Raw genomic sequence first — 27,943 nt, forward strand, 5'->3', positions numbered from 1 at the left:
TTTATTTTTCTATAATAAGATTTACAAGTAAATTTTCAAATAGGGGATAATGTCCCATTATAAAAAGAGATTATGTGGTTAACTTTCATCTTATAGACATTTTTTCAGTAAACTTATCATTTATAACTTAAAAAAATACCGAAGTCTGACACGAGACTCACATTAACACTGGCTTGCAGAGATAGGTCAGATTTTGCAGTCTTCATTCACTTCTAACAAAAGAAAAACGATTTCTGTGTATGTGACAGACATGGCTATTGTGATTCTGTGATTAAATACATTTCCGTATAAGACTGACTGGCTGAGATCGATTTACGCCCCAAACAAAAAACATTTCGATTGGCGTAAACTCATCTCTGTTCGCTGATCTATATTAAAAACTGAATCAAAAATCTTTGTTAACCAAAGGCAAAGAAAAGTAATTTTTATGTATTCCTTATTAATGTGGTATTTCGTTAGTTTTCAATAAATTTAATACAATATCAATTTTTGTACACAAATTTATATTAACATGTCACTTGGTGAACATTTCAGTACATATTTAGAGGATATCAGTGTAACGATATGAGTGAAGTTCTAACAAATAATCTCATTTAGTGTTCGACAAAAAATATTTATAATATTTTTTAAACATCGACATCATGTCAAATTCTGAACCCGAACGAGATAAATATAATTTCACGAATTTCTTTAAAAATGTTGATCGCAAAATCTGATGCACAATGGCTGTGTATTAATTAGCCACCTTGTGTACATTAAATATAATATATACAAACATTTACATAAACAATCCGCAATAATTAATACTTCATTTTATCCAATTTATCGATTCACCCTGTAAACGTTTCGACTTTTTAAATAATGAAAAAAAAGAACACGATTTAATATCACTAAATTACATATACATATATATGGCACTTGAATGAAGCAAGAAATATTCCATGAATATTACAGATTTGCCTAAAATGCTACAATTTATTTATTTTCTATCATGTTTGTTATTTTTTGATTATAGTAATCTCCAACTATTACATAGAACTTTGATCAACTGTAAACGAATGTGAAAATATTTTATTCAGTACAGAAGGCACATTAGGCAAAGCGTAGTTAACGTTTAGTGAAGAAAGTTTTTTAGTCATAAGGCAATTTTGGTTATAACATTTTACATTTGACGTTTTAATTTTACCTAACTGCTAGGTAATAAGACAAAATATCATATAATGTAGACTGATATGGTTTATACGTATACGTTATTTATATGTATACAAATATGTATAAATAACGATTCGACTCGTTCGTTTCTTAGGCATAACGTTTAACATATTAAACAAATTACATTAAAATTTAACGATGGTTATATTCATATCGCAACAGCTTCAGCTACCTTTCATATCGAGTTATGATTACTAGAGATTTGAACAAATATAACACTTCTACTATAGGATAATTTATTTGTGACCAGAAATAAAAAAATGAGATTTCCAGCAAGCTTAATGTACAAGGTGATTAACCGGAGCTCAAAATATTGATAATAAATCATATTTTAAAAAGTTATAAATTAATGAATCCCGCTGCCTTCTACACTACTCGCCTACTGTGCACTGGTGGAAAATTAACCTTAACGTATTTTGAATAAGGTACAAAGTGCAATGAAGCCGTGTTACGCCTGACGGTAGCTAAGTAAGTTTTTATAACACAAAACATTAATTTATATAACATTGACAATCAATGTTATATAAATTAATGTTTTACTTAATCAAGAAAAGTTCAACCGATATAAAATTCGCACGAGAAATTAATTAAGTAGATTAAAACAGTTTTGTTACTTATTATGAAACATGGAAGCATCACTGTCACTAAACAAATAATAATAAGTTCTCACTCGCAAACTGCCGGTTAGATAGACGAAGCCGAAACTTATAAAACATTTCAGGACAAATTATTGAAAATATGCGTCGTTAAAAAGAAACATGGTAAACGAACTTATCACGTGACTTTTCAACTTGAATGTATAAACCTAGGTTGATTTGCCGATGACGTTATTTTGACTATCGTCATTTTGTGACTCATTCTGACTGACTGACGTTTTTTGTTATTAACTTGAGAAGCATTTTAAACAACAAAACTTTTAGTTATTTTATGTGATTCGTTCACAGTTTCTGTGAATGTGAGATTCTTCAAAGAGGCATAAAATAAAAATGTTGATGCGGTTGCGAGGCAGAGACTACATATAACTCGAAGACCGGCAACTAACCGGCAGTTTTGATATTGTGAAAATTACTGGAAGCTTATTTTCCAAAAGGCACTTCGATAAATCACACAAGTTAGCACCATATAACAGCAAACACCAAAACGTCGTTCATATTATGCAGTAACAATTTCAGACTAGAAACTAATGTAAATAATTATACATATCATAAAAGTATTTACAAAATCAGTTGTGCTAAATCCTAATTGATTTTACGTACCTATGTGTTAACTCCTGACAAAAAATAGTAGTGATATATAAAGACAAACGCGTCTGAGACGCGTCTGCATATTTTAAAGCCGTAATTAAAGCCGTTTTCGTTAAGCCTATAAACATTTGTGACGTTCCACAAGAAAAGTTGGTTTATTTTTAAGTCTGTTCACTTGCTCATTTTTATTATAACATAATACATTGTAAGGGGCCTCCTTAAAGTACCTTTTTTCATGGAGCGTCACATTTATCATTATAATCATTCAATGGTCAACTCTGTAATACTGATAAGCAACATGTTAGCAACTCTGCAACACGTTTCACAACAAAAGTACCATGAATTTGAGGCTTTAAGCAACGACTGAAACGCAATATATGACTCTCACTCAATACAATTTACAATTAGACGCACGATTTGCTATTTCACTAGAGTCAATGGAAATAAATGAGATAGAGATATGTTGCGCGTCGATTGTTGTATAACGTTACACGGCTTGAAACAAGGGCAAATTAAGAAGTAGAAATGAAATAAAGATCAGATCTCATTATCGTCGGGAGGTAATAGAAAATTTTAAAAATACCTGTTATTACATTTTTATCTCTATTTAACGGTTACGCATAGCAATATTTTCAAATAGTGCAGGATGGCAAATTTCGATTGCTATAACACCATATAGCTGTGATGCAAGTAGGAAAAAATCCGATTCTGATCTCATGATCAGATTTCGGATACAATATAAGCCCGTATAGGTCAGGCTATATAAACTTGTTAAACATCGCAACGAGTGGGCGCATTCAGTGAAAGCTGAGTATTGTACGTAAACAATGTTATTTTTATATTACCATGCAGGCAAACAGAGAAGCGACCCACTTGATGGCAAGTGGTCAGCGCATCCCATGGACGCCTGCAACACAAGAGTGTGACATGCGCGTTGCCGACTTTATTGACTAGTGTGTTATGCCACAATACCCGTTTTATTATCAAATTAACGGTGTTTCCTAATATACATTTTACTATAGGAAAATTGCCGATTTGCTAAGCCGATGTCATTGAGGCATATTTAAAATAAAAAAGTAGTTTAAATATGGAACATAATGCTTAGTTCAGTACAGATGGCAGCACCAACGCATTACCATGGTGCACAATTGGAATTTTTGAACACATTATTTGGAAGACTATCATTGTCAAAATACGTTGTTTACTTCTTTAGTGCTGCACTGTGGCTATTAAATATTCCAACTATAAAAAGATCTGTGTTGTTCAATAAAAAAAGTTAGATCAGTTATATACTATAACCAATAATAACTTTCGTATTTCTATACAATATTCAGCTTCCAACTGTAAATTTATAAATTTTATTAATAGATATAAATCAACCTCAGTTCCATATACAACAGTAGTCCTTACAAGGACTAGATATATACAAATACTTAAAATAACACAAAGAGACAAAACACAATGTCCAAAAGAACATTAGGGTGATACACTCAAGGCCTCAAGCAATTTATATATAGCAATGTGAACAAGCGACTACGTAACTTATCAGCTAGTGTCAACACGAAAAAATTCTACCACAAGTTATTTGCACAGGCAACATCGCCACTGAGACTTTATAAAGTTGGATGTCTATGCAAAAATGTCCCAAATAAAAAAATGGAACACGAAAACAGTGTGAAGCACAAATGTTTGCGGGAACATACTTATTCGTATCGCCATCAACTTTCCTTATTTTCGAGTAAGTTATTACTAACACTGGTGTCAGATTTCATTCAAGTCGCCTAAAGGTATTTGAGGTGACTTTTATGACTACCTATCGAAACCATACATATATCCATTGTCGAGTTCAGCTACATGTTTGTATTATTTTTTGATTGATGTCCAATTCAGAATCTGAATCGTATTTCTTTACAAAATCTATCACCTCATCTTGCTGCAAAAAACTTATGGCAAATAGAAAACTATTAGTACACAACGAATTAAGAATTATTTGTACAATTCCAACTAAAACTAGGAGTAAACTACCCGATTTCATCCTATTGCCATCAAATTGCTTTCGATTCGTGGTTGAGATTCAGCCTCCAGTGCTTAGTCATTTAGATTTCTATTGTCCATTTCTTATTTACACCGACTATGTATTCTATTATTTTATACAATTCTAAAGGTATTAAGATTAAACATTATAAATTAACATAATTACGAAAGCTACGAGCTTAATAACCTGTTTAGATATTTCAATACGAAATATTTGATTAATTTAATTTTGAGAAGAGCATTTTTAGTAATATTTACTATGGATTATGTCCAAAATTAAAGAATCTTTAAGTGCATTACATGAGTACATAAATTGTTACAGATATTATTATTTGACGTGGACATATTTCGATAACACTACAAAGTATACATTGTGCAAAAATGAACATAATTTTGAAGCTTATTCTCAAAGCATTAAAGTCGTAGACACAACACTGGAAGCAAATCTTAACCGAGACCTTATTGTAGAGCGCACCACCCGCGCAATAGTCAAGGGCTGTCGACGTTGACCAGCTCAGTACCGTTTACCTGCACGTTGCCATCCCTGATCACTATCGTAGGGTTGGTACCGCACGAGGAGTTAGACAGCGTGTTTGTTTTGCAACGTTGGCACTCGACGACGACGATTGAGTTCGTGTCCATATCTGTCTCAGTGCTGCTTGTGCGGCGGAGGCGGGTGGACGTTGATTGCAACCTGTGTTCGACTATTGCCCGCCAAAGGCGCAGTTCGACGCCTCCTCTGAAAAATAACATATCGTTCGTTTTCTTTTATGTGTAGGACAAGACTTATGACCAGGTTTATTGCCAATTTTTTAAAAATTATATACATATTACGATTGCTTTTTAACTCCTAAATCGTGGCGTCATACAAGCCCCATCTAAATCTTTTACATTAGAAATTTCTACACTTTATTGCATCTGTATATCATCAATTACGGTGACTGTAACTTACTTCAAGTTTAGCCTAGCGATGTCTTCTCTCTGGGCATGTTGCAATAAATCAGGCAGCGAGAATTCATTGAGAGCGAGCGCCCGCGCCGCCGAATAAGGGACCCCCTTCGCTTGAGCCCACTCGCGAAGCGGCCCGAAGTATTCTTCGGGCGGTTCTTGACTTGATTCCCGTGATGAGTTTCTAAATAAATGAAAGTTTATTCAGCCAAAACAGTAATCTTCTTCTTTTCGAGTGTGTTATTGCTAATACTGATGTCAAATTTTATTCAAGTCGCCTAAAGGCAACTGACATGACTTTCACGACACAGTTGAGATATTCCAGTCACTCACAACATCTGCAAGAGTCCGTATGCGACGTCGTAGTCTGTGTCTCGAAAACAGTTATCTACTTTTAATTACTTATCTATTTATTTGAGTAGATAAGTAGGTACCTATTATTTGCATTGGCAAATTGGGGTAATACATTTGATTGATTTCCCAAATAGAATATTCTGGTAAAAAATGAAATAATTTATGAAGTGTTTAGATAACATTTAGAATTTTTTACTAATCTGTCCTCCGTGACCACAAAAATGTGCTGGGTAATGAGATCTCCTCAGTCTAATAAAATGCACATTTTTGTAATGAGGTACATTTTACTTTAATGTATATACACTTATTTTTATTGATTACTATTTAGGACTATTGGCACCTAAGTAAGTTTTTCATACAATACAATTATTACAAACTTACATATAACCCCGGAAAATCCTGAACATTGGTTCTGATTATGAAATATCAAGCAAATCGCATGCAATGTAGCAAACATCTTTCATATGTAATTTAATACTTTCACCAAAATCTAGTGAATTTGTTTAAACGTCACAAAACTTACGGATATTTCCTGTCGACCATTTCTCTTATGATTTGAGTCTGTGATTTCTGTTCCTCTAACATTTGCCGTAGTAACAACTGGTACTGTTGGTAGCTATCCATAAGCTCTTGCAACAATCTGAAATAGATAATAAAATATTAATAAAGACATTCAACTGAATTGACACACAACTGTACTTCTGTTTGCAAAAACTAAATTAACATAGGAAACAATGTCTGGCCATATGGATTGATGTTGTCAAAGTTTTAGTATGACTAGGCCGTGCGAAGTGGAGAAGAAAAAGTAGAAAAAACAATACTGTGTTCCGATGCTTTGCAGCTGGACGCTTCACCTTAGAGTATGGTATGGATTCCACTCCATGTTTTCAACTCTAGCTTCAAGGTCGATAATGCCACCGGTTTCAGGCTCATGAGAGAGAGAGAGTACACACTTGTGGTTGTCCTGTCGCAGCTGCAGCAGCTGGTGGTCGCGGGTGGAGGTGGCGGTGGAGAGGGCGGAGGGCGTGGCCGCGTCCGTCGCACACCCCGCGCTGCGACGAGACTCACCCGCCAAATTTGCACCCAATTCTGTAATTACACATGTGGGATCAGTTTTTGGTGTCAGAAGTGGGAAAAAAAAGCTAAAAACTTGTTTTCAACTTCTTATTATAAATCTTTATTTCAGCGTAACGTGACACTCATTTGCGATTGTATCGTAATCCCACAATATAGCTACCTATATCTATCTCGTTCTTTTTATTCATCACCTCTCATTCTCTCACGTTCGATAACTATCAATCCCACATATATTACACTCTAGCAATGTATAGCTTGATAACTGCAGTTAATTAAGATACATACAGTTGTTCGACCGCATTGCTATAGGCGAAAAAGTCGACAGCGTTGACAATGCCGTCAGCCGCAAAATATGAAAGACGTGACATTGTGTCAGTTATTTTATGACACTGTATCAGTAATTTTTACTTCCATTCCATTAAAGTTACAGCCCTTGGTTTGGCTCCCAACGTATTAATTGTCATAAGAAGCGTTGGGAGCGATCCTCCCTCCCCGCACTTCACGGCACCCCCTCGATTGCCCCGCATTCGAAATTCGACTGTAGGAACCAAGTAAATAGGAATCAACTATGGTATAGTCACGTGTTCCATATCTATACTAATAGTATAAATGTGAAAGGGTGTTTGTTGTCCCTTATTTACGTCAAAGCGGAGCAAAGAATTAATGTTTGTAAATAGTGAATTAATGTTTGCGTGGCAAAAGTTGAACAGAAACCACTCCATATGGACCGCACTCCTGTTGATATCGTTTGAGGCGACTAAGGGACACACAGCCTGATAGGCAAGAAAAGCATTCCAAAGGAAGGTAAGCAGGCGGAACATGCAGAGATGAGATACTTACCAGGAGATATCACAGTAATCGCTGCTTGCACCGCATTCCTAACTAGATTGTCCAATGCAAACATCCAATGGGGTTTTATGCTATGCATCCTCAGGACTACGTTCACGGCTTCTTGGAACATGTATATAGCTGAGTGAAGCTCGTGTATGGCGTTGGAGTCAAAGTCTAATTCTTCCTTGAGTGATGTCACGGCTTGTTCGATCACATGTCTATTCTGGTCCATTATGTAGTCTTTGAGCGCACATCGTAGAGTTTCCAGGTGATTCTGTAAATAGTATTAAAATGATATATTAAATGACTAACATCAGATTTATCAACTATTTAAATTAAAATTTTACTTAGTTATTCACTTACCATTGTCAACACTGTGTTGCCGAAGTCCTGTTGTATACTAAGCATCCATTTGGAGCAAATTTTCTCGCTGTCCTGCTCTAACACACGAGACAGAGTGAGACGCCGTTGGGAATCTTTCTTGAGTAGATAAAAGCCGTCGTGTTCGACGTCTATGGATGAACGAGGCACGTTAGGCATATCCACCTGAAATGTAACTATTATTAATTTGTCTGACATTATTTAATATGTTTTATCGCACGATAATTTTCTCATAGAATAATACACATAGGTTTATAGGACAGTATAGGAATACGAGGTAAAAATTATCAATAATAATCATATCTCAACAAATCGTGCTGAATCGTGTGAAAAACTGTAATGTGCGCTAAGTCTAAACTTGATAATTATTCTTAGCGACATTATTTTTATATATATTTTATATATAGCTCGAATGTTTCAAATTCGACCATCATTTGTATGGATCATAAATTGATATTTAAATTTTTTTTGGAATAAAGTTGGAGAGACAACAAGACTATTTTTATGGCGAGAGAAGCCGCGAGTAACACCTAGTATATATTTACCTCTGGCGAGAGTAGGCCCCCAGAGGAGCTCCGCCTGTTGAGGAGTGTGTCTGTGCTGTCCATGTCATCCGTCGACGGCGTATTCGGCATCGTACTGGGTGAAATGAAAATGGCATATATTTGTACCGTAAACAGAGAAAACTAACGTCTTTTCTTACTAGTCCTAACATGTGAACAGTCTTCACAATACTAAATGAATTGTTTAATTTTGTTACATTCGCAACTGAGACATTTATTAACCACGAAAGTATTTTCTGAGCAGTCTATTTTGATTTATATTGCTGTAAAATTCTTAAAAGACATCATTACAGACATTGTTTACATAATAAGAGTTGTAAGACATAACGAACTGTATGGACAACTTCGTTCGGCTCATACGAGAACGAGAAATGGGCGTTAGTGTACACGAGAAGGAGATTGCTAATATCTGTCCCTCAACGTGTGCCAGTTTTACAAGACTCAGTCTACCGTTTCGTATGAGATGGTATGCGATTATAACCCACTTAACAGTACTTAAGTGGTAGTTAAACAAATATAAGTTCAGAGATCAAGGTATATAAATACTGAATATTTTGTCTTTTTTATTACATTCAAAAAGGTAAGCTTTTTTTTATTTACAGACATAAATGTTCAAAAAGAATAGAACTCTGTCGAGTTCATACTCTAATTCAATTACAGAAAAACTTGCAAATTAGATGAAGGGTCTTATATTTTCAGTAGGATAAGGATTTTCATTAAATATTATGAAGAAGCGTGAAAAATCTAATGTGCTAAAATCTAGGTGCGCAACATGCCGTAGTGAAATGATGTTAATAACTACAAATGAAAAAAAAGAACTACAAAACACTTGACTCCAACAAATCTCTTATAATGAACAAACGATTGAGTAATTCGTATATTTCTAAAATCTTTCGCTTTTTATTTCAATATGCTGTAGAAAAATTCCGTATATCGAAGATCCATGGTGCGTTAAGTCTTTAAAATGAAAATACTTAATGACCAAAGTACAGATAGCTAGGATGAGACCAAAGTAGAAAAATTAATTAACATCTTTACAGTACAAATCTTCCGGAAAATATTAGTATAAAAAGTGGATGGTAAGTGATCTAATTTTTATGCTCAAATCTAAAGAAGTTTTGATAAGAACTGGAAAGAAAGACGAAACAGAGAGGAGTGCGGAAAATTGAGACGAGAATTTTACTCAACAGTGATATATTTCATAATTAAGAAAAAGAACACAATCGATTTATGTTTACAATGCATTGAGTAGCTTTTTCCACATCGAACTACCTTTCTACAACACATTGAAATATACAAGCGCTCAGAAGAGGGCGCTCCCCGCTCACCATCACATTTTTAACAACTAATTAACAGCGAGAACTAAAAAATACCACAGGATACACTAGATTTTGATAGAAGAGTATATATATTTTCCTTTATACAAAATGTTGTAACAATATACGCCAAGGATTTTGTTGGCCACCGTTACCTTTTTAGTAAATTGTAGCAATTGTGTCCAAAATAAATCTAATAATACTTTTTTATAAAATCAATTATCTAGTGTAGCATAATGTAACACATATATTTTTTGATGTCAATTAAAATAAATTGATAAAAATGTGATGTGTGAAAAATGCGTTAGTGTGTGGTTGGGCCAAATCGCACACTAGCGCCAAAATCAGTCTGAACGCTAAATTTCAAGTTTGGTGCAAGTGCGTTTGTCAGAATTACCTGCTATTGTTCAAGTCCGGTGAACATATCAGTATTGGTGAGAGCATCGATGAGGCCGTCCTAGTGATGGTCGGGTTAGACCGGACCGTTTTCACCCTAACAGACAAATACAGGCTTAGGTGCAAAGCTTAATACTACAGTGTCAAATAAAAGAGTAGAAAATAAATGGGGGCGCTGTGATCATATGACTTGATATGAAAAAAAAGGAAAATGTCAAAAATACTTTTTCTACTCTTTTTGGTCGCACTGTACAAGTTAAATTATAATTTTGTGGCAATTTACTGTTTTGCTACAAAGCGAATTAGGAATGGCTAAGTTATCTGAATTTGCAATGGCGAATGTTTCTATCGCATGACAGATAAATTGGCTTTAAATCTCTGCACCAGCCTTGAACTAAATCGGAAAGGAAAAATGGGATGTCTGAATTTGGACCTTACCAATGCATGACATGATTTGATGACATCACACCTATGTTGAATTTAGGCAAATTTTACGTAATATTCCGTTGGTAAACGATGGATCAACTAAGAGATAAAACACCAAACCGTAAGAAAGAAACCTATAACATGTAATCTTGCAAATAAACTATAAAGTATTAATGAACGAATTCTGTGATCAACTTGTATGTAATACGATAATCAACTGAACAAGATGTTTTAAAAGCTTATTTGAGTAATTGTGCAAACGAAGAATTAGTTTGCACAATTCATTAAATAAGCTTTTAAAAAATCTTGTTTTTAGATTTTAAAATTATTATTATTTTTATTTTTCACAATAAAATATTATCAGTCGTTTTATAAACGGACAGCATGCATTAGTGACATTTTTTCTTTCCTTTTCGGCACTAAGCTAGTGTGGCATAGGGCGCACCTAGAGAGCTAATGTGGACATTTAATATTTAGACAATATTCGTCTAACAAATAATAATAAAAGATTTCGAACAATATAGAAAACCGTATACTTAAAATAGTAAAAGAATCAACAATTTGTATGTACTACTAAATTAGTATAGTAAAATCTTACATGATGTCTGTTACAATATGTTTTTAAAAACAATGAAATACCTACGATGTATGTTCATATTAGCTCTCATTAAAATTTTGTAAATATTCAGCTTGGGTCCTATTACAAGTTATTTAATTAGTAGAACTTGTACAGTTGTCACTCTTTGTGTTGAAATCAAGATATACGTTTTATTAATCTAAGTTGCAAATGACAAGCATCATATTTTATATTGCGCATTTTTTTGTGATTATATTATAACTATTCGTTTCCGAGAATAAATAAAAAATAAACTATTTTAGATCTAGAAAAGCATTACGTAGGAACATGAGTTCCATATTAAAATATTAATTGTGACACAGGTAACAATAGATAAAACCAATATTTTACAATATTAATTGTAATAGATTGGATTTACATAGAACCAAGGTCTTTATGCAATCCTCTTGAGACTAAAAACAGTAAAGATATTTGGCAATGTATTCATCGATCGTTTCGATTCAACTCCAGTCCCGTTAGTAACAGGACCCAAGCTTCTAACAATAAAATGGAACATTCTCGATCAAACTCCATGCTCAAACGACAGAAATGAATATCACTCACTCGATCTCCGGCGAGCTGGGAATAGTGCCCTGTATACATGGTTCTGATATCTTCTTTTGCGAAGCAGATTGTCTCGCCTTCTCGGCCGGCACGGAGATACTGCGGCTGTAGTCCACGTTGCCGCCTAGACGACCCGGTTGCTTCTTTTTTCTGGAATTATACCAAAATAAAGTCCTTTTGTCCATTTCAATTAACGTATTTCATAACTGGCTACAAAAATTGTAGATTACACCAGAATTGAAGCATTTTAGACGAGCCGTAACTATGAATAGTTACGTCGAGGGTGACATGTTACTCTACTGTCAAGGTACTGTTACTGTTCATTCCAATAGACGTGGATGTATGCGAATCTTGGCCGATAAATTACTGACCACTTATATGCTGATTAGAGGAAGATGTAACTTTTTAGTTCTAGAGCATTTTACTTTTGTTGAGATTTAATTTTACTCTCTTGAGAAAAGAAGAAATTCATCTATGATTTTATTTTTCCCTCTAGAGTTCAAAACCTAATTTTAGGCGGGTTGCTTCCAATCATAATGTCAAATTTTGAGCATGTGAAAAAATTATATTCACTGCAAATGTATTATTATAATTCTTTCATATGACGGTGACGTCACATCTCCTGGAAACAAAACGCGTTCAAATACTTTGACACGAACTAAAAATGTTCACATTTTGACACAAGATGGCGTCAGGGTATTGATCGCTAACACGGACACTACATAGGCTAGAGGCGCCCCTGAACCGGACATGGAGAGATAACACTAACTCGCACAAGAAGGGGTCGTCAATGAGTTCGGCGGCGGTGGCGCGGCTCTCGGGGTCGGAGATGAAGCAGCGCAGTATGAACGACTTCGCTTTCGGGGACAACTCGCTCGGGATCTCCGGGTGCATCTTGTAATAGCCCACCTGTAATCGTCCTTACATATTATAAAATATCCTTATCCTTACACCACAAGGCGGTGTAAAACGCGGCATGGGACTTTTTGTTTTGTTACCTTGAATATAGCGGCTTGCGGTGACCCTAATTCCATAAATGGGGGATTACCAGTCGCCATTTCAACCACTGTGCAACCTAGAGACCAAATGTCAGCCTGGAAAAGAGAAAATGAATGAATATGGATCGCAGAAATGATAAATTTAATTTTTAATTTTTAAATTTAACGTTTTTTTACACAAGCTTTTATTGTTGTCAGAGAGATCTTATTGCATTCAATAGATGACAAAAAAATAAGGTCCGTGCAGTAAACCGTTGAGGAGTTTCCACGTATGGAGCCGTACCCGGTTACACCATCTGGTTATGCTTATCATAAGATTGCATTGCCATCCAAACAAAACGTGTGTACAAAATTTCAGCTCAATCGGTTGTAGATACTTCAAACTTTTGCAAGATTCCACACATAGGTACACTACAAGTAAAATAAAAACATGGAAAATACTTACAGGAGCGCCATATCCTCTCTGCCCCTTATCAATAACCTCCGGTGCCATATATTGCAAGGTCCCCGCGAATGTCTCCGTAGAGGGGCATAGTCCCGCGAGCCGCTTTGAGGTACCGAAGTCGGATATTTTGACGACCCCGCTATAAGTATTTACGAGGACATTGTCGCCCTTTATGTCCCGGTGGACTATCTTTTGATCGTGGAGGTATTTCAGACCTGTAATTTTTAATTTGGACGTGTAATATATATTTATTCATCCATATGTATATATTTATTCATCCATACTAATATGGATGAATAAATATATACATCCATACTAATATTATAAAGGGGGAAGATTAGTATTTTCGTTTTTTTGTTTGCAATAAATAACTCAAATTACTGGGTCAATTTTAATGAAATTTGACACAGACATAGGCGACTTTCAGGAGTGACATAGGCTACTTTTTATTATGGTTTATCGACCGAGCGAAGCCGGGGTGAGCAGCTAGTACTTTAATATAGGTGTAATGTAGTACTATACATTTTATCACTTTCATCATTAATGAGATAACTTGTTTTTTCTATTGATTCAATTTAGAACCAAGCACGGCAAAGTTATACTGGTCTAGACTTATTTTTTGTATTCCGAAGATATAATTTTTATGCTAACGCACGATATAAGATAGCGGAATTAATGAGAGTTCTTATATAAAAAAATAGTTTTACATTTGTATGTGTAATGTTTGTGTAAGTTAACTAGTGTGTGAACTATTATGCACTAGTGTGGGTAACTAGTTTCGATTTGTATAGATAAATAATAACGAAAAAAGATCCCATATGGTACCTTCAAGTATCTGCTTAGTATAATATGCTATAGTTGCCTCGTTTTCCTTCAAAGGCCCCCATTTGGATTTAAGCAAGGCCGATAGGGAGCCTCCAGGGACCTGCTCCATAAATATCTTGAAGTAATTGTCTTCAGAAATAGACCCAATGTACTGAAAAAAAGGGATTTATCATAAAAAATTGTATTTAGTTTAATTTGTGTGTTTAATTTTATGCATTTTGCAATGAATTAATTTATTCCAAATTAGTTTTTGTACGCGGAACAAAAACCTTCATTATGATAATCTTATCTTAAAGATCCAAATCACAAGTAGACCGTTAAGTTACTAGATATTTTGAGTTTACGCGATGCTTGATACTCACTCATTCACATTCCTTACTTACTACTACTATTTTTGTTATACAAACTTCCATTCTGTAAACTCTTTCTTGAAATCTGATTGGCAGTTTACTCGTGCAAGCGACTTTAGTGTGTCAGGTATCTATAGATAATTTTAGTTTAGTGGCTATAGCCGCCTACTAAACTAAAATTGTGTTTTTATAAAAACAAGATAGTTTTAGACCCACCATACCAGCAGTGGTAGAGGACATTTTAGGACATTATTTTTGTGGTTAATAAACGTAATACTTTAGAATGTATATTGAACTAATATTTGATTTATATTCAACACAATTCAAACTGTACCTGTACAATATTCCTGTGCCTCAACTGTGAATGAAGCAGGATTTCCTCGTGTAAGGGCTGAACGTCGCCGAGGTTCTTCTCAGGTATCTCTTTGACCGCGATTCGAACCTGAGTCCGCGGGTCGCGTGCCGCGTACACTACGCCATAGGTGCCTTTGCCTAATATCACCCGCTTGTTGAAGTCATCCAATTCATATTCGTACTAAAATGTTAAATTTAATATTTTTTTATAACCACATAATATATTAACGCTTAGCACGGACATTTTTATTTGATCTAGCTGATGTTTCAACGACTTTGCAGTCGTCGTGGTCGCAGCCGGATTGAATAAACTAATTTTGTTGTTGTCATGTTTAAGCTCCAACCTCTTATCCATATCCATACTAATATTATAAAAAGATATTTGTATTTTTGTTTTTAATACATAAACATATACTTCTAACATTCTGTGAATACTACCAAAGTGGTAAACATTACGAAGTTTACCGCTGCTTTTTTTGACATAGGATTTCCTCGATCCAAACATACATTTTCATACAAACTTCACCTGAATTCTTTGGTATCGTTTTAATAATAATAAAACTGTATTCGTCGAGATTTCAGACAGGATTTTATTTAAATCGATTAAGCGGTATCGCCGTGAAAGCGTAACAAACATCTGCCTGTGTTATAGCAATTAAATTTATTTATTCAATCGTATAATACTGGTATTAAACGCGCACGTCCCTTACTTACCGCACGTACGTCAAGTAAAATTGAAGGAAAGTGCGCGTTTATTATCTGTATTATACAAGTAATAATTACTTATTCAATATCAAAATTAGTAGGATCACCTTGAGTTGTTCCTGCATGTTGGTGGTGTCAAGGTCAGCCACCTTCTCATGGTCGGCAGTGAGCTCCCCCAGCAGATCATGTAGATGCTGACGGTACACCTCGGAGGGCAAGAATATTTGGAAGTCATCGGAGTTCTCGCTCACGTATAGGAATAAGCAACGTTCGTCGCGTTTGTACAAGCTGTGAAAATTAAAATGCGGTTATATCTTTAACTACATTGTGAACAAAAGACTGTTAATGTTATAAAATTGAGCAGAACATGAGGACGCTGATTTATCGACCAATATTGACCATACCATTTACTACTGCAATGAATAAGGTTCAATGCCCAATTTATTCACAAAATGCCTGTCTTCACGGGATAATTATATGTTTCTACAGGTAAATGGTTCCTATAGAGATTGATGGAAAAGTAACAGGGAGACCTTTGCAGCAGTGTGACACGTTAACTACAGGATAAATAAATCCTAATCAGATTGAGTTACCTGTAACTGCGTATCATGTCGGACGTGAACAGCCACCTATGGACTTGCCGACACTCTCCGCGCATGTCCTCCATACACAGGTTGAATATCTCCACAGACTTCTGTTCCGCTCCCATGTTGACATTTACGTAAGAGGGCATGTACACTTTTGTTGTTTCTAGAATTAGTACCTGCGAATATTTTTATTGAAACTTATTTATATTTTCATAAAAATAATAGGTACCGTACAAAATATATTTATTGTCCTTAACAACAACAACTGTACAATACAATAATGCAAACATATGGGAATTTGGCTATCATACACAGCCAAAAAAAATATGTTGTTCCAGTTTTAATGTAATAATGGACTCACAGGAAATCTTATAATGCTCTCACAGGTGTCCTTGGTAGCCTCAACAAAATATTCCATCCAAAATTCAAACACTTGTTGCTCTGGAGTTGTTTCCTCGCTTTTCTTTCTGAACCTAAAACAGATATACATATATTTATAAATGATCCTAATCCTGACTATTTAACTATGTATTAGAAATAGACATGTTAACTATTAATATGGGAACACTAATTTGTTGAAGATGGCGTCTTAGGTTTGATCGAGAGTGTTCCTTTTTTATATTGTTTTTATATTCCTACCTAAAACAAAAGGTTTTGTACTGTATTGTATTAATAGTTAATAATGTTTTAAGGTCGATACTAAGGAAAAAGAATTGACTTTGTGACACGCCTGAAGCAGTAATGCATAGCAGGTGTAGCCAAGCGTCAAACGATAAAATAAATTGTTGGGAAAAAATGAATGCGGGTGAATTAGTCGTAACAAATCCACTAAGCGTCAGAGAAGTGTAAATTTAAATCGCTTCAGTATGTTTATTACTCATTCAAATGTGACCAAATGTACCAGCTTGATTTGATGTAATAGCCCACCACTTCCATCTGGCAAGGAAACTTCATTAAAACTGAGTTTTATGGGTACGGAATAAGATAGGAAGTCCCATGCGGCTCGTGTCAGGCGCAGCCATTAGAACGCGTCTATTCTTCTGTATAATTCTCACGATTTCTATGGTGGCGCAGTGATAAAGTGCTTGCCTCTGAACCGAGAGGTCCCGGATTCGATCCCCGGTCGGGTCAAGATGGAAAAATCTTTTTCTGATTGGCCCGGGTCTTGGATTTTTATCTATATATATATATATTTGTTATAAAATACACTACCGTTGAGTTAGTATAACCCATAACACAAGTCTCGAACTTACTTTGGGGCTAGCTTAATCGGTGTGATTTGTACTAATAAATTTATTATCATTATTATTATTTATGGTTATAACATACATTATAGGCAAACATATACATGCAAGTAATAAGGGCAAATTCGAATGCAGGTATTGTGCACAGTAAGTACTGATAGAAAGCTACTTGCAAGTGGATACAGTGACAAATGCCGATAGCTTGCATGTAAGTGCAAGCTCCTGGTATATATATTTCCGCCTCTAGAAATAGACCACTTGCCTGTCAATGAGCTCAATATTTCCGATAGTGGACTTAAGGTACCAATTAGGAGGTTTCAACTTAAACATGCATTCGGCGGCCTGTATAGCTTTCACGTAGTCCTGAGCTAGCACGGAGATTTCAAAGAAGGTCGCCACGTCCCAATACTCCTTTAGTGAAGACAGACTGCCCTTTTTGCCGATCAGGTGATTTAAAACCATGGCTAAAACAGGTACAAAATTTATCAATAAGTCCTGATGGAATGAAGAGAGTAAACTAAGCTTACCCCTTTGGCAAAACAAAGGCGACATACATTATATGTTCATGGCGAATTATCAATGAATTATTCTTACAAATGTGGTGTAAATGTAGTTATAGATTTGATATTTATATGTGCATATAGTCATATACGCCATGTATATCCGTCCCTCTCTCCTCTGCAGAATTCCGTGGGAATTTCGGGATAAAAATACCCTATGTGTTATTCTAGGTTATATTCTACCCGTGTACCAAATTTCATAACAATCGGCCCAGTAGATTTTGCGTAAGAAACATACATACACACATTCTGACAAATTTTCGTATTTATAATATTATAGTAGGATTTGGAAACAGCTTGTGGTCTTTTTATCGAAGGTAAAAAGAGACGGAGTGAGTGTACTCTGGGAGAGAATTCCATGCTAATACTCATTCGCTTCGGAAAAATATACTTATCGCCGCAGGTATCGCGGCGTGCAGCAGCTAGTAAGTTAAATAATATTTTGGTAATCATTACCAATCTGTTGCAATTCTTGCGAGTTTTTGAAGTCACTTCCAGCTATAACCAATAACGTTGCCAAGTTGATGCCAGCATATTCGTTTTTCTGTATTTCAAAGCCCTGCCTATACCTAAAACAATACATTAAAATTGATGAATTAATGGAAAATCTATGTAAAGAAGAAAACGGATGATAATATATGTGGTCGTCCAAATCAAAAGGGACCTTATGGCGCCCGGCACTTACGCCATTATTTGCGTTGTTTTGTATTCGAACAACGGCAATAAAAACCTAAGTGCCAGCCGCCATAAGGTCCCTTTTGATTTGGACGGACACATAAGTAATATTTATTACATTATTTTAAAGATATTTCACGAAAGATTGATTATGATAATAACAGATTTTTGTTATTAATAGAGCCAAGGCAATTAACTTTTCACGATCATATATTATCTCTAATCAGTTACAAACGTCTTGGTTTTATATACGGATCATAACCTATTCTTCTCTGTTAAAAACATAATTATACACCCAAACCTTCCTTAGGTATCTCTATTCTCATATCTATTGGTGAAAACCGCATGAAAATCAGTATTTGGTTTGTATGGGAATGATAGTTAGAAGTGGAATGAAAGGAATGTGACGAATTGAACTTGATGTTTATAAATACGTTAAAAATGGAATGCATTGTGTATATTGTAAATAATAAACAAGTATATACTTGACGAATCAAATATAAAGCAAGTGATTTTTGGGGAACATTAACTCTTGAAATTAAACAGCAATGACTCGGACGTAAGTACGATTTTTTAAATATTACAATTCACGAGCAGTGTTTCGTTTCCGCGTGAAATCGATGTGATATTTTCACCGCGTCGTCGCAATTGAGTTTTGCACATCCTTATTTGTTGTAGGTATTTATTTTCGATTCACTATGCTTAGCTCTGGGAGCACGACAAACTGATATAAAGTGTTGCGATGAATGTGTTAACACTGTATATTTGATAATTATATTGTGCGAAAAATAAGTGTATTATTAAAATTAACATAGCGTACATAGACGTAGTTAGCAAAAAAAAAAGGAAAGTGATTCACCAAATTGCATGAGCAAACACGAAAAAGGAGCAAATTTCAAGTTCACCAAAAATTACAAATAGAAATAATCAACATGAAAAGAAATTGATAATAATTACATTAACAAGTTTCATTAAACCTCTACTATTACTGGCATAATTGAATTAATTAATATATTTTAAAGGAATCTGTAGAAATATCTGTATATCAATGTTTTCTTTGCCTAAATTTTGACTTACACAAAAGTATATTTGTTAGGTCTTGTCTTGTTAATTTTATTGGTGTTGATTTATTAATCGATATAACGATAGAGTTAGAAATCTTAACAACTTCAAATCGATTCGATTAATAGTCTTTAAACCAATTAAGAACACCCTGACACCCAAATCCTGAAATTTATTTTAGAATAGTGGAATTGACACGGTAAAGAAGGCTTTTTTCAAATTAAGAAGACTAGCGTTAATAGCGTAACAATCCAAGATATCATAGTCTTGGTTTAAACCAGTTCCAAGTCAATGTTTTGTAATAAGATGGTTGATGGATAATGAAAAGGTTCAGTAGTTTCGATGCAAACGATACTTTTTTTTTTCAGATTTTTCTACCTAACGGCATTGCTACTTTGTTCTTCCACGTATGCCTTCTGGGATTTCGGTACAACTACACCCGACCCGCTCCGTGAAGACATTACTCCTCGACAAAGTTTTTTCAGATGGCAGAAGGTAGTGCGGTCTTGGCATACGTGGGGTTTACCTGGATGGCAGATAAACGAAAGGAGAAGAAGAAAGAGATTATTCATTATAGCAGGCGTTTCCATAGGTAATTAATTTATATATCCTTAAAAATTAATTTATACACATGTAGCCAGTCTATAAAAAGTAGAAAATAAATGAGGCCACTATGTCCTCCTCGCTGGCATATATGGTTATATATATAAGTATGGCTCTTCGTTTATCAACTCATCTTGACAATTGTATTTGGTTTGGCAATGTCAAAAAATACAGTTCGTTAAAATCTGTTTTCTACTCTATTACTCCTTATAGTAGAATACATTACTGACTAAAATCAACACTATAAAAATATCAAACTGTGAAATTACCAGCCTTTTCTACTGCTACTACTAAGCTTTTCTGCAATTTCCTATTTGGCATATTCTATTAAGTCATAAATAAAGTCAAAAGTGTCCGCAACTTCTGTCGGGATTAAACAAATAATATTTATTCAATTGCAGATCAGACTCCTTTGTCGACTGCAACTATACTCAACAGGAGAACTCTTCTTACGGCAGCCAATTACTTAGACAATTATTTACATCGGCAACGGGACCTCAGAATTTGGGCACTCGGACGAGGCGGGGATCATATACTGCCCTTCCGCTACAGAATTTGGAGGGTAGTAAGACTTTTTCCAAGAAGTTTGAATCCAGAACACTGTTTTGGATCTAAATGCGAATTTTCCCCAAGACATGACGTAGCAATCCTACACACTATGGATCCAATATACATTTACACACATATATACAACAGATTTATGTACGCGTATAAATCGTATTTGACCTATTCAAAGGAAAGACTTAAGTGGTGGATGTTTTTTGTGGGTTCTGGTTACGAGTACCCCTTACATATAAAAGAGAACTACAAAATATTCTTTACCTTTGCGAAATTTGAAGACATAATTGATTGCTCTATGTATCTTCCGAAATGGTGGGGTAAATTTATATGTATTGTCAACACATTAGAACTTACCGGCATACAAAATGGAGGGGGACTTTTCACCACTTCTACACCCTGGGTAGATGTTAGTGGTAAAGAACATGAAAACAGGTTGGTAGGTGTGGGTAGTTTTCAGATACGATATAATCAGGACAGGATTTATGTGTTTACAGATTTGAGATATTACAGTCCTACTTTGAGATACTTCGCTAATTTAAGTTGGGGAGAGTATTACGAATACGCTTATCCAGAATTTAGTGTGTACGAGAGAGGTATTTATAATATTTACTCGGGAGAGTTCGGCAAGAGGTTTATACCATATAAGGATGTTAGGCATTCTTACGAGGAAACTTGGCTCGGAAAATAATGTGTTTAAGTACTATATATTTAAAAAAAAATGTATGTTAATTTTCATTTTAAGCTTTTTTTTCTATTTCTTTTGGCTTTTATTTTTTGTTTTTCGAAATGTACCATCTCTACACTCGCTCAACTATATTTTTTCACTTCTCTTGCTAGAAAAAGTACTTAATTATGCTTACATGCAAGCGACGTAAAATTTGATTTTAAGTTCTAGAGCCTATCACCCAAACCCAAGCTAAACAAGCATATGCAGCCATGAACGTCAGGATTTAAAATATTTATTTTATTTTAGTATATATTATGTGGTCGTTATTTGGACTATGCTAAGGCTAATCATCAATCAATACATATTATAAAACTGAAGAAGGGTCAAATTTGTACATTTTATATTTTTTGAATTTTTCAGTGGAATAGATTTATAAATCTGCAATTGTGTTTTTTTTTGTCTGTCTGTCTAAACGCGCATCGAAATTTACCAGACAGATTTACTTGCAATTTGGCATGAAGGTATCTTATATGCCGAGTTAACATTTCAGATATATTTAATCCCGAACAAATCTGCGTTTCCCGTAGGAAAGTAATTAATTAGTATGAAGATCCCTAAGTACCGACATAAAATCTTATTATAATTTTATCGCGGCAAATTCTGTGGGTCCCATAGGAAAAGGGGTACTTACCAATGAATGGCATTTTTGAGACTCTCCATGTCGGTATGTTTGGATTCAACGAACTTGTCTTTGTATATACGTCCACATAAGCATAACATATCAGGAAAGCGGTTCTCTTTCTTCTCCAATGCTTGCACACAGACTTTCAGCGCGTTTTCTCTGTCGCCTTCTTTGTTACGCCTGAAAAAAAAAATTCTTTTTTGAAAACTATTGAACAGACTTCAAAATGCATATATTTCATTTATACACTATACTAAAAAAGTGTAGATTCAAAATTAATATTTTTTATTCGGACTTAAATTGTTTTTTTTTTTGTGTAATGTGTAGAGATAAAAGTAATAACATCATACTGGTGCGTTTCGTTCATGCAAAAACATCAATGAATTAGAAATATACGAGACAAAACGGGACAAAGCATCATTTGTTCCTTTCCGTATGCCAGGTTTTACAAAGCCTAACTTGTCGCTCAATAAGAGATGTTCTATTTTATTTGGTTATGCTAGCTCGTTTTCTACCTAACTTTATCAGTTATTTTATATTTTAATCATTAGTAATTAGCATTTTACAAATAAAAATGTTGAAATTCAGTCCACGCACTTAATTGGGAAATCGGTGAGCATACTGTGAGCTAATTATTAACACATTCATTAAAAATAAAATTTGTGTTCTTATTTCAAGGTTCATTTATATTTAAAAATACAGTAAAAACTGTGCAGAGCGGAATGGCATTTGTATATTTCTCAAATAAATAAAATTACATGAGTTATACCTGTTCATGGCGAAGGCATATAAAAACTTAACGATCGGCATTTTGACATAAGTCTTGCCATTCATAATCATCTTCAGGTCGTCCACTATATGCACTATTGCATCGTAGTCCTGTATTTCTCTGTAGGATATTAACATGTTGACTATAGTATCACCTGAAAATAGAGACCCATTTTAACATAACGGAAAGAGTTTTTAAAAGTTTGCGACATTGTTTTCGGAAACTTGTAAAAATATACATAATTGAAATTTGATGTATCTTGGCTAACTGGTCTATTTTACGATTCATAGTTATTTGAAACGAACACGCAAAAACCAAAAACAAATGACTGCGAACAAAACCCTCTACAAAATTTCAGCACAGGCATTGCGCCATTTTAGTTTTATAGTGCCGCAGCCAGTGTTAACAATCCGTAGACAGAGAAAACTATACACTTCTGTCTCCCTTATACCAGAGAAACGTATTACAAAATTTCTAAAAAAAATGGGACAGAACGCTAATCTTGTACTTAAACGAATCTTGATTGGCCCGGTTTTACCTAGGCCTATCGTGCTTCTTATTGTTTGATTGTCTAGCTAGGAAATGTATTAAAATGTTCTATCTCATTTGGTTACGCTAGCTTGTCTCCTCTCGATGTTTACGACTTAGTCATAATTTAGAAGTAATGATTACTAAGTGCGATTTAATTTTTTTGTTAATTACTTCCACTACATGGTTAAAGGAATATTATAATAAATAAATAAATAAATAATAAATAATAAATAAATAGGGACAAATGACACAGATTGAGTAAGCCCCAAAGTAAGTTCGAAACTTGTGTTATGGGATACTAACTCAACGATACTATATTCTATAACATATACATATATAGATAAACATCCAAGACCCAGGTCAATCTGAAAAAGATCATTTTTCATGTTGACCTGACCGGGATTCGAACCCGGGACCTCCACTGTAGCAGTCGGGCATGATGACCATTAAGCCACGGAGGTCGTCAAAAATAATAATAATAAATTATTATAGTTTTCCATTACATAATATAGTAGACTAAAAAGAAAACAATGGCCACCAAAATTCACCTTAAAACTTCTTGAAATGCACATAAACGACGCCTTAATTAGAGGAGCTAATCAAATTGGAAAAAATATATTACTAATGTATCTTTGCTGTAAATGTTCTACAACAGAAAGGGTATGTCAGGGTAAGCCGAGATAGTTATACTGTATGGCTGATGAAAAGGGAAGTGATAAAAAGTAGACCACCTGCCTCCATACCTGAAAGTACTGCGGGGTCGTCCAATCGTCGACGCATTGCGTGCAGCACGTCCGCCAATTCTTGACCACTGTATGTTTCGCGCGCTTTTCGTAGATCAGCTAAAAACTTCTCTTGTAGATGTGCCCTGAGCAAATTAACTTTATTCTTAAAACCAGTAACTATTCATATATTTTCATAACTATTCATACGTTTTCATAGTTTTTGTCAAACTAAACAACAACAAAACAAAATAAAAAAAAAAATTGCATATCCATCTTGATGTAGTATAATTTATTAAAAACTTTTTTCCCCAATAAAAGAAATTGCTAAAATGTGATGATGACTTTAGTGTGCGGTTAGGTAGGGACTTAGTGCCAAGGATTTAATTATATTTGTATATGCCTGCTAATGAGGTCATAAGAATGTACGAATAGTAAGGGACATTTTCGTAAGTCCTATATTATATAGCGATATAACGCTTCTTATCGTTATTGGTCCTTCAGTCCAAATTCTGATTTAAGGAAAATCTATTCAAAAAGCCGGCGTTATATCAGTACAGAAGTACTTCTGTACTAATATAACGTCGGCTCCACACTATCGGCGAACTCAGATACCGACGGGATTAGACATACATTTTGTATGTGAGCTTGAGAGCACGTTGTTTGTATGTGAGCTTTTCTTTAACGCAAAACCAGCAATGTACTTCGAACGCGCTAAGTTTTGCGAAATGATTGTGCCGATAGTGTCGAGTCAGCATATGTCAACAGAGGTCACAAAAAAGCCACGAATACAATATCATATTTTGTTGCTCTTAATGAATAACCTGAAATGGGTATGTTAAAAATGTGTGATATAAACTCACTCATGTAAATTTTAACGAAAAGGAAAGAAATCATACGTTCCAAGTGTATTGTGCAGTGGCTTAAAGCTCATTTTTCTTTTTTTAATTTGGTTTGCAAACTGCTTAATTTTAGAGAACTTTGGAGTTGGAGCACTTACTTAGTTTCAATCTCGAAGTCTTGTAATATGTGCTTGAGTCTTAAAGTGAGGTGTTGTTTTGGGTCGGCTGCTTCTTCCCCTTTAAACTTTGTGGCCGCAGGATTTGTTGTCACACAGGTGCTCATATCCGTCAGTTTGTATGACACAAATGGGACATTGGGCAAGGATATCTGTCAATATGACAATGCACAATTATCAGATATGTTGTGTCAGTTTTATGATTTGCGAGAAATTATACCTATATGTCATCATTACAAAACGGGCGGTGCGCCGTTATGTGAAATTGCCACTTTTACAATATAGCTGTTGCATATGGACATATCCATTTCTGTTTTAATATGAGATGTTAATTCCTCGTGAGATGTTGAGGTCGCACAAGTTTACAAGTACCAAATGGTACTTGTAAACTTGTGCGAGCACAACATGAGTTTACTAGTAACAAGAATTTGATATAATCCCATTATAGCACCATTGGAAAGTATAGATGGAATATCATTTGTCCATTTGCAGTGAGGCAAGGGTTGAATCCGGGACTAATTCTGACCACTCCCTTCTCTATGTTTCTTTCACTTACAGCCATTTTGTGAAAGTTCTTTGGGGGCCACATTTGTCACTTACTGTGACTTAAGCCTTTAGGCTGATGAATTATTGAACACTCCTTTAGGGCTAGTCATTATTGAGAATAACAGTAATTATAGACTAAGCAATTACAAATTCAAAATATTTATTTCAGACCGAGTCCATAATGATGTTAGTAAGATAACAATATGTGGTCGTCTAAATAAAAAAGGACCATTGGCGCCCGATACTTACGCCATTATTGCCATTGTTTTGTATTGGAAAGACCTAAGTGCTAACCGCCATGAGGTTCTTTTTGATTTGGACAATCACATATATGTAAGCAATATAATTATGTACTTATTAATTAATTGCCATTCTGAGGCTTTAAATCTCCATCCACAGAAGAATTTGAAGTTGTCATATTCTAGGGCCATACGCCACAAAAAAAGATTCTCCTTACCTTAAGTCTTAATGTTGAATCAGGATCAACATCATTATACAATAGTACATTTTGTTTCATTCCAAAACTCTCTCTAACTCCTAGATGGTATAGCAAAGTAATTTGTTGCACTTGGACACTAAGGTCCACAATCGCAACATCTGCATTGTAAAATGTGTCCAGCACTCCTGTCTCACCAAAATCCAACTTCTCATACTGGAAAAATAAGGTTTTTATAAAAATTACAAATTTGCCACAAACTTTTATTGTTATTTCTAAGAGAGATCTTGCTGTATTGATTGTGTGTCAAAAAAAACATGTCCATGCTGTTAAACTGTTAAGGAGATCCTTTTTAGAAGCAGATCCTAGGTATACCATCAGGTTATACTTATCAAATAAAAGCATTCTCATGGAAACTGAAGCGACATGAGGATTTCAACTATGTAGTACAAGCGGAAGTAGGTGAAATTGAATAAAATAAATTTGATTGCAGACTGACAAACTTTGGAATAGGGGAAACAAAAATCTAATAAAAAAATGTACCTAATGACACTATCAAACAAATTCCAGATGAGTCTATAATTTTTCAGCTATGTCTCAAATCAATACACCCAAATAACATAAAGAGTGCTAAGTACCTATATATTTTAGCCATACGGCACTAGGTGGACATAATATTTGTTTGAAATATTTCTACCTCTAGTGGCCACACTCATCTTTTATATAATGGGATAAATAGCGGTTTCCTAAATAATCTGTTTGATCAAACATCACACTGGGATCAATTATTTTTAATAATAATAGAAGAGGGCCAGATAAAATTATTATGAAGAATATTATAAATACAAAAATATACTTGGCCCTATTGTCTTGCTGTCAGTACCATCTGGCCTTCTTCTATTATCAAGTCTGCTAAAATTGATTCTAGTGTGATGTTCGATCAAATAAGTTCCCATCTAGGGACCTATACATGACATATAGTTTTCTCAGTATAGGTATCATAATAAGTAGGTTTGAATTTAAAATCGACATGACACGGCCATCATAGAATGACATAAAAACAACAACTGGTGCGCCTCCGCGGTCAATGGACAGGTTGGTTTAAAAATAATTATAAAAACATTTGTTACCTTTTCTGCACTTTGTTCTGTTATTTCTAAATATTAAATAGTATAGAACTTACAGTGATGTAATGTAAATTTGCGTTCACCAATTCTGAGGCCATCCTAACTTCTTCCAGGGCTCTTTTTCTATGAGGCAAATTTGTTGACTGTATACCATCGAGAACACATGCAATATCCATTCGGGGACGCTGGTTAGAGCTCCCAGGCTGAACGGTAGCACTAGAGCCATCACTTCCAATGCTTTCACATATACTCCTCACTTCTCCTAAAAAGAAAAACTTTTAAGATTTTGAACGGCTGAAACCAAAGTTCACGTAAGAGACACAGGGGAACCACACCTGTATCATCTAACGCCGTTGAGCTTGCAGTGCCGAATGTTATCATTTTTCAAAAGGAGAATCACATTTCAACAATTATGTCCACATTTTTCGCTTATTTTACGCAGTACAAAAATAGAAACCACAACAAAAAGTACGCAAGTATGTATAGCTACAAATGGATGGAATAGAATTTTGAT

At 34.8% G+C, this 27,943-nt stretch overlaps 2 protein-coding genes across 3 annotated transcripts; one reads left to right on the forward strand and one right to left on the reverse strand.

Annotated features, from left to right (window-relative positions):
* Ask1 (Apoptotic signal-regulating kinase 1) lies at positions 1–27,935 on the reverse strand. 2 transcript variants are annotated; one of them, XM_053756460.1, is made up of 26 exons: positions 27,765–27,935; positions 27,486–27,691; positions 26,324–26,518; positions 25,303–25,472; positions 24,324–24,448; positions 23,050–23,203; positions 22,290–22,460; positions 18,487–18,599; positions 17,733–17,934; positions 16,588–16,699; positions 16,233–16,402; positions 15,747–15,927; positions 14,915–15,115; positions 14,231–14,381; positions 13,406–13,620; positions 12,961–13,056; positions 12,732–12,871; positions 11,963–12,112; positions 10,358–10,453; positions 8,627–8,720; positions 8,064–8,246; positions 7,710–7,974; positions 6,746–6,881; positions 6,316–6,432; positions 5,443–5,622; positions 1–5,229 (listed from the first exon to the last, which is right to left on the reverse strand). In XM_053756460.1, exons 1-26 carry the CDS (start codon positions 27,808–27,810, stop codon positions 4,980–4,982), a joined length of 4,119 nt encoding a protein of 1,372 aa, XP_053612435.1. In that variant the 5' UTR covers positions 27,811–27,935; the 3' UTR covers positions 1–4,979. The 2 variants fall into 2 exon arrangements, with proteins under 2 accessions (XP_053612435.1, XP_053612437.1); XM_053756462.2 differs by lacking the exon at positions 10,358–10,453.
* Positions 19,248–22,293, forward strand: LOC128676376 (uncharacterized). The gene is made up of 3 exons (XM_053756463.1): positions 19,248–19,264; positions 20,136–20,359; positions 20,772–22,293. Exons 1-3 carry the CDS (start codon positions 19,254–19,256, stop codon positions 21,617–21,619), a joined length of 1,083 nt encoding a protein of 360 aa, XP_053612438.1. The 5' UTR covers positions 19,248–19,253; the 3' UTR covers positions 21,620–22,293.
* Positions 27,936–27,943: the final 8 nt, after the last annotated feature.

The sequence above is a fragment of the Plodia interpunctella genome, chromosome 16, assembly GCF_027563975.2.
Source record: "Plodia interpunctella isolate USDA-ARS_2022_Savannah chromosome 16, ilPloInte3.2, whole genome shotgun sequence".
NCBI lineage: Eukaryota > Metazoa > Arthropoda > Insecta > Lepidoptera > Pyralidae > Plodia > Plodia interpunctella.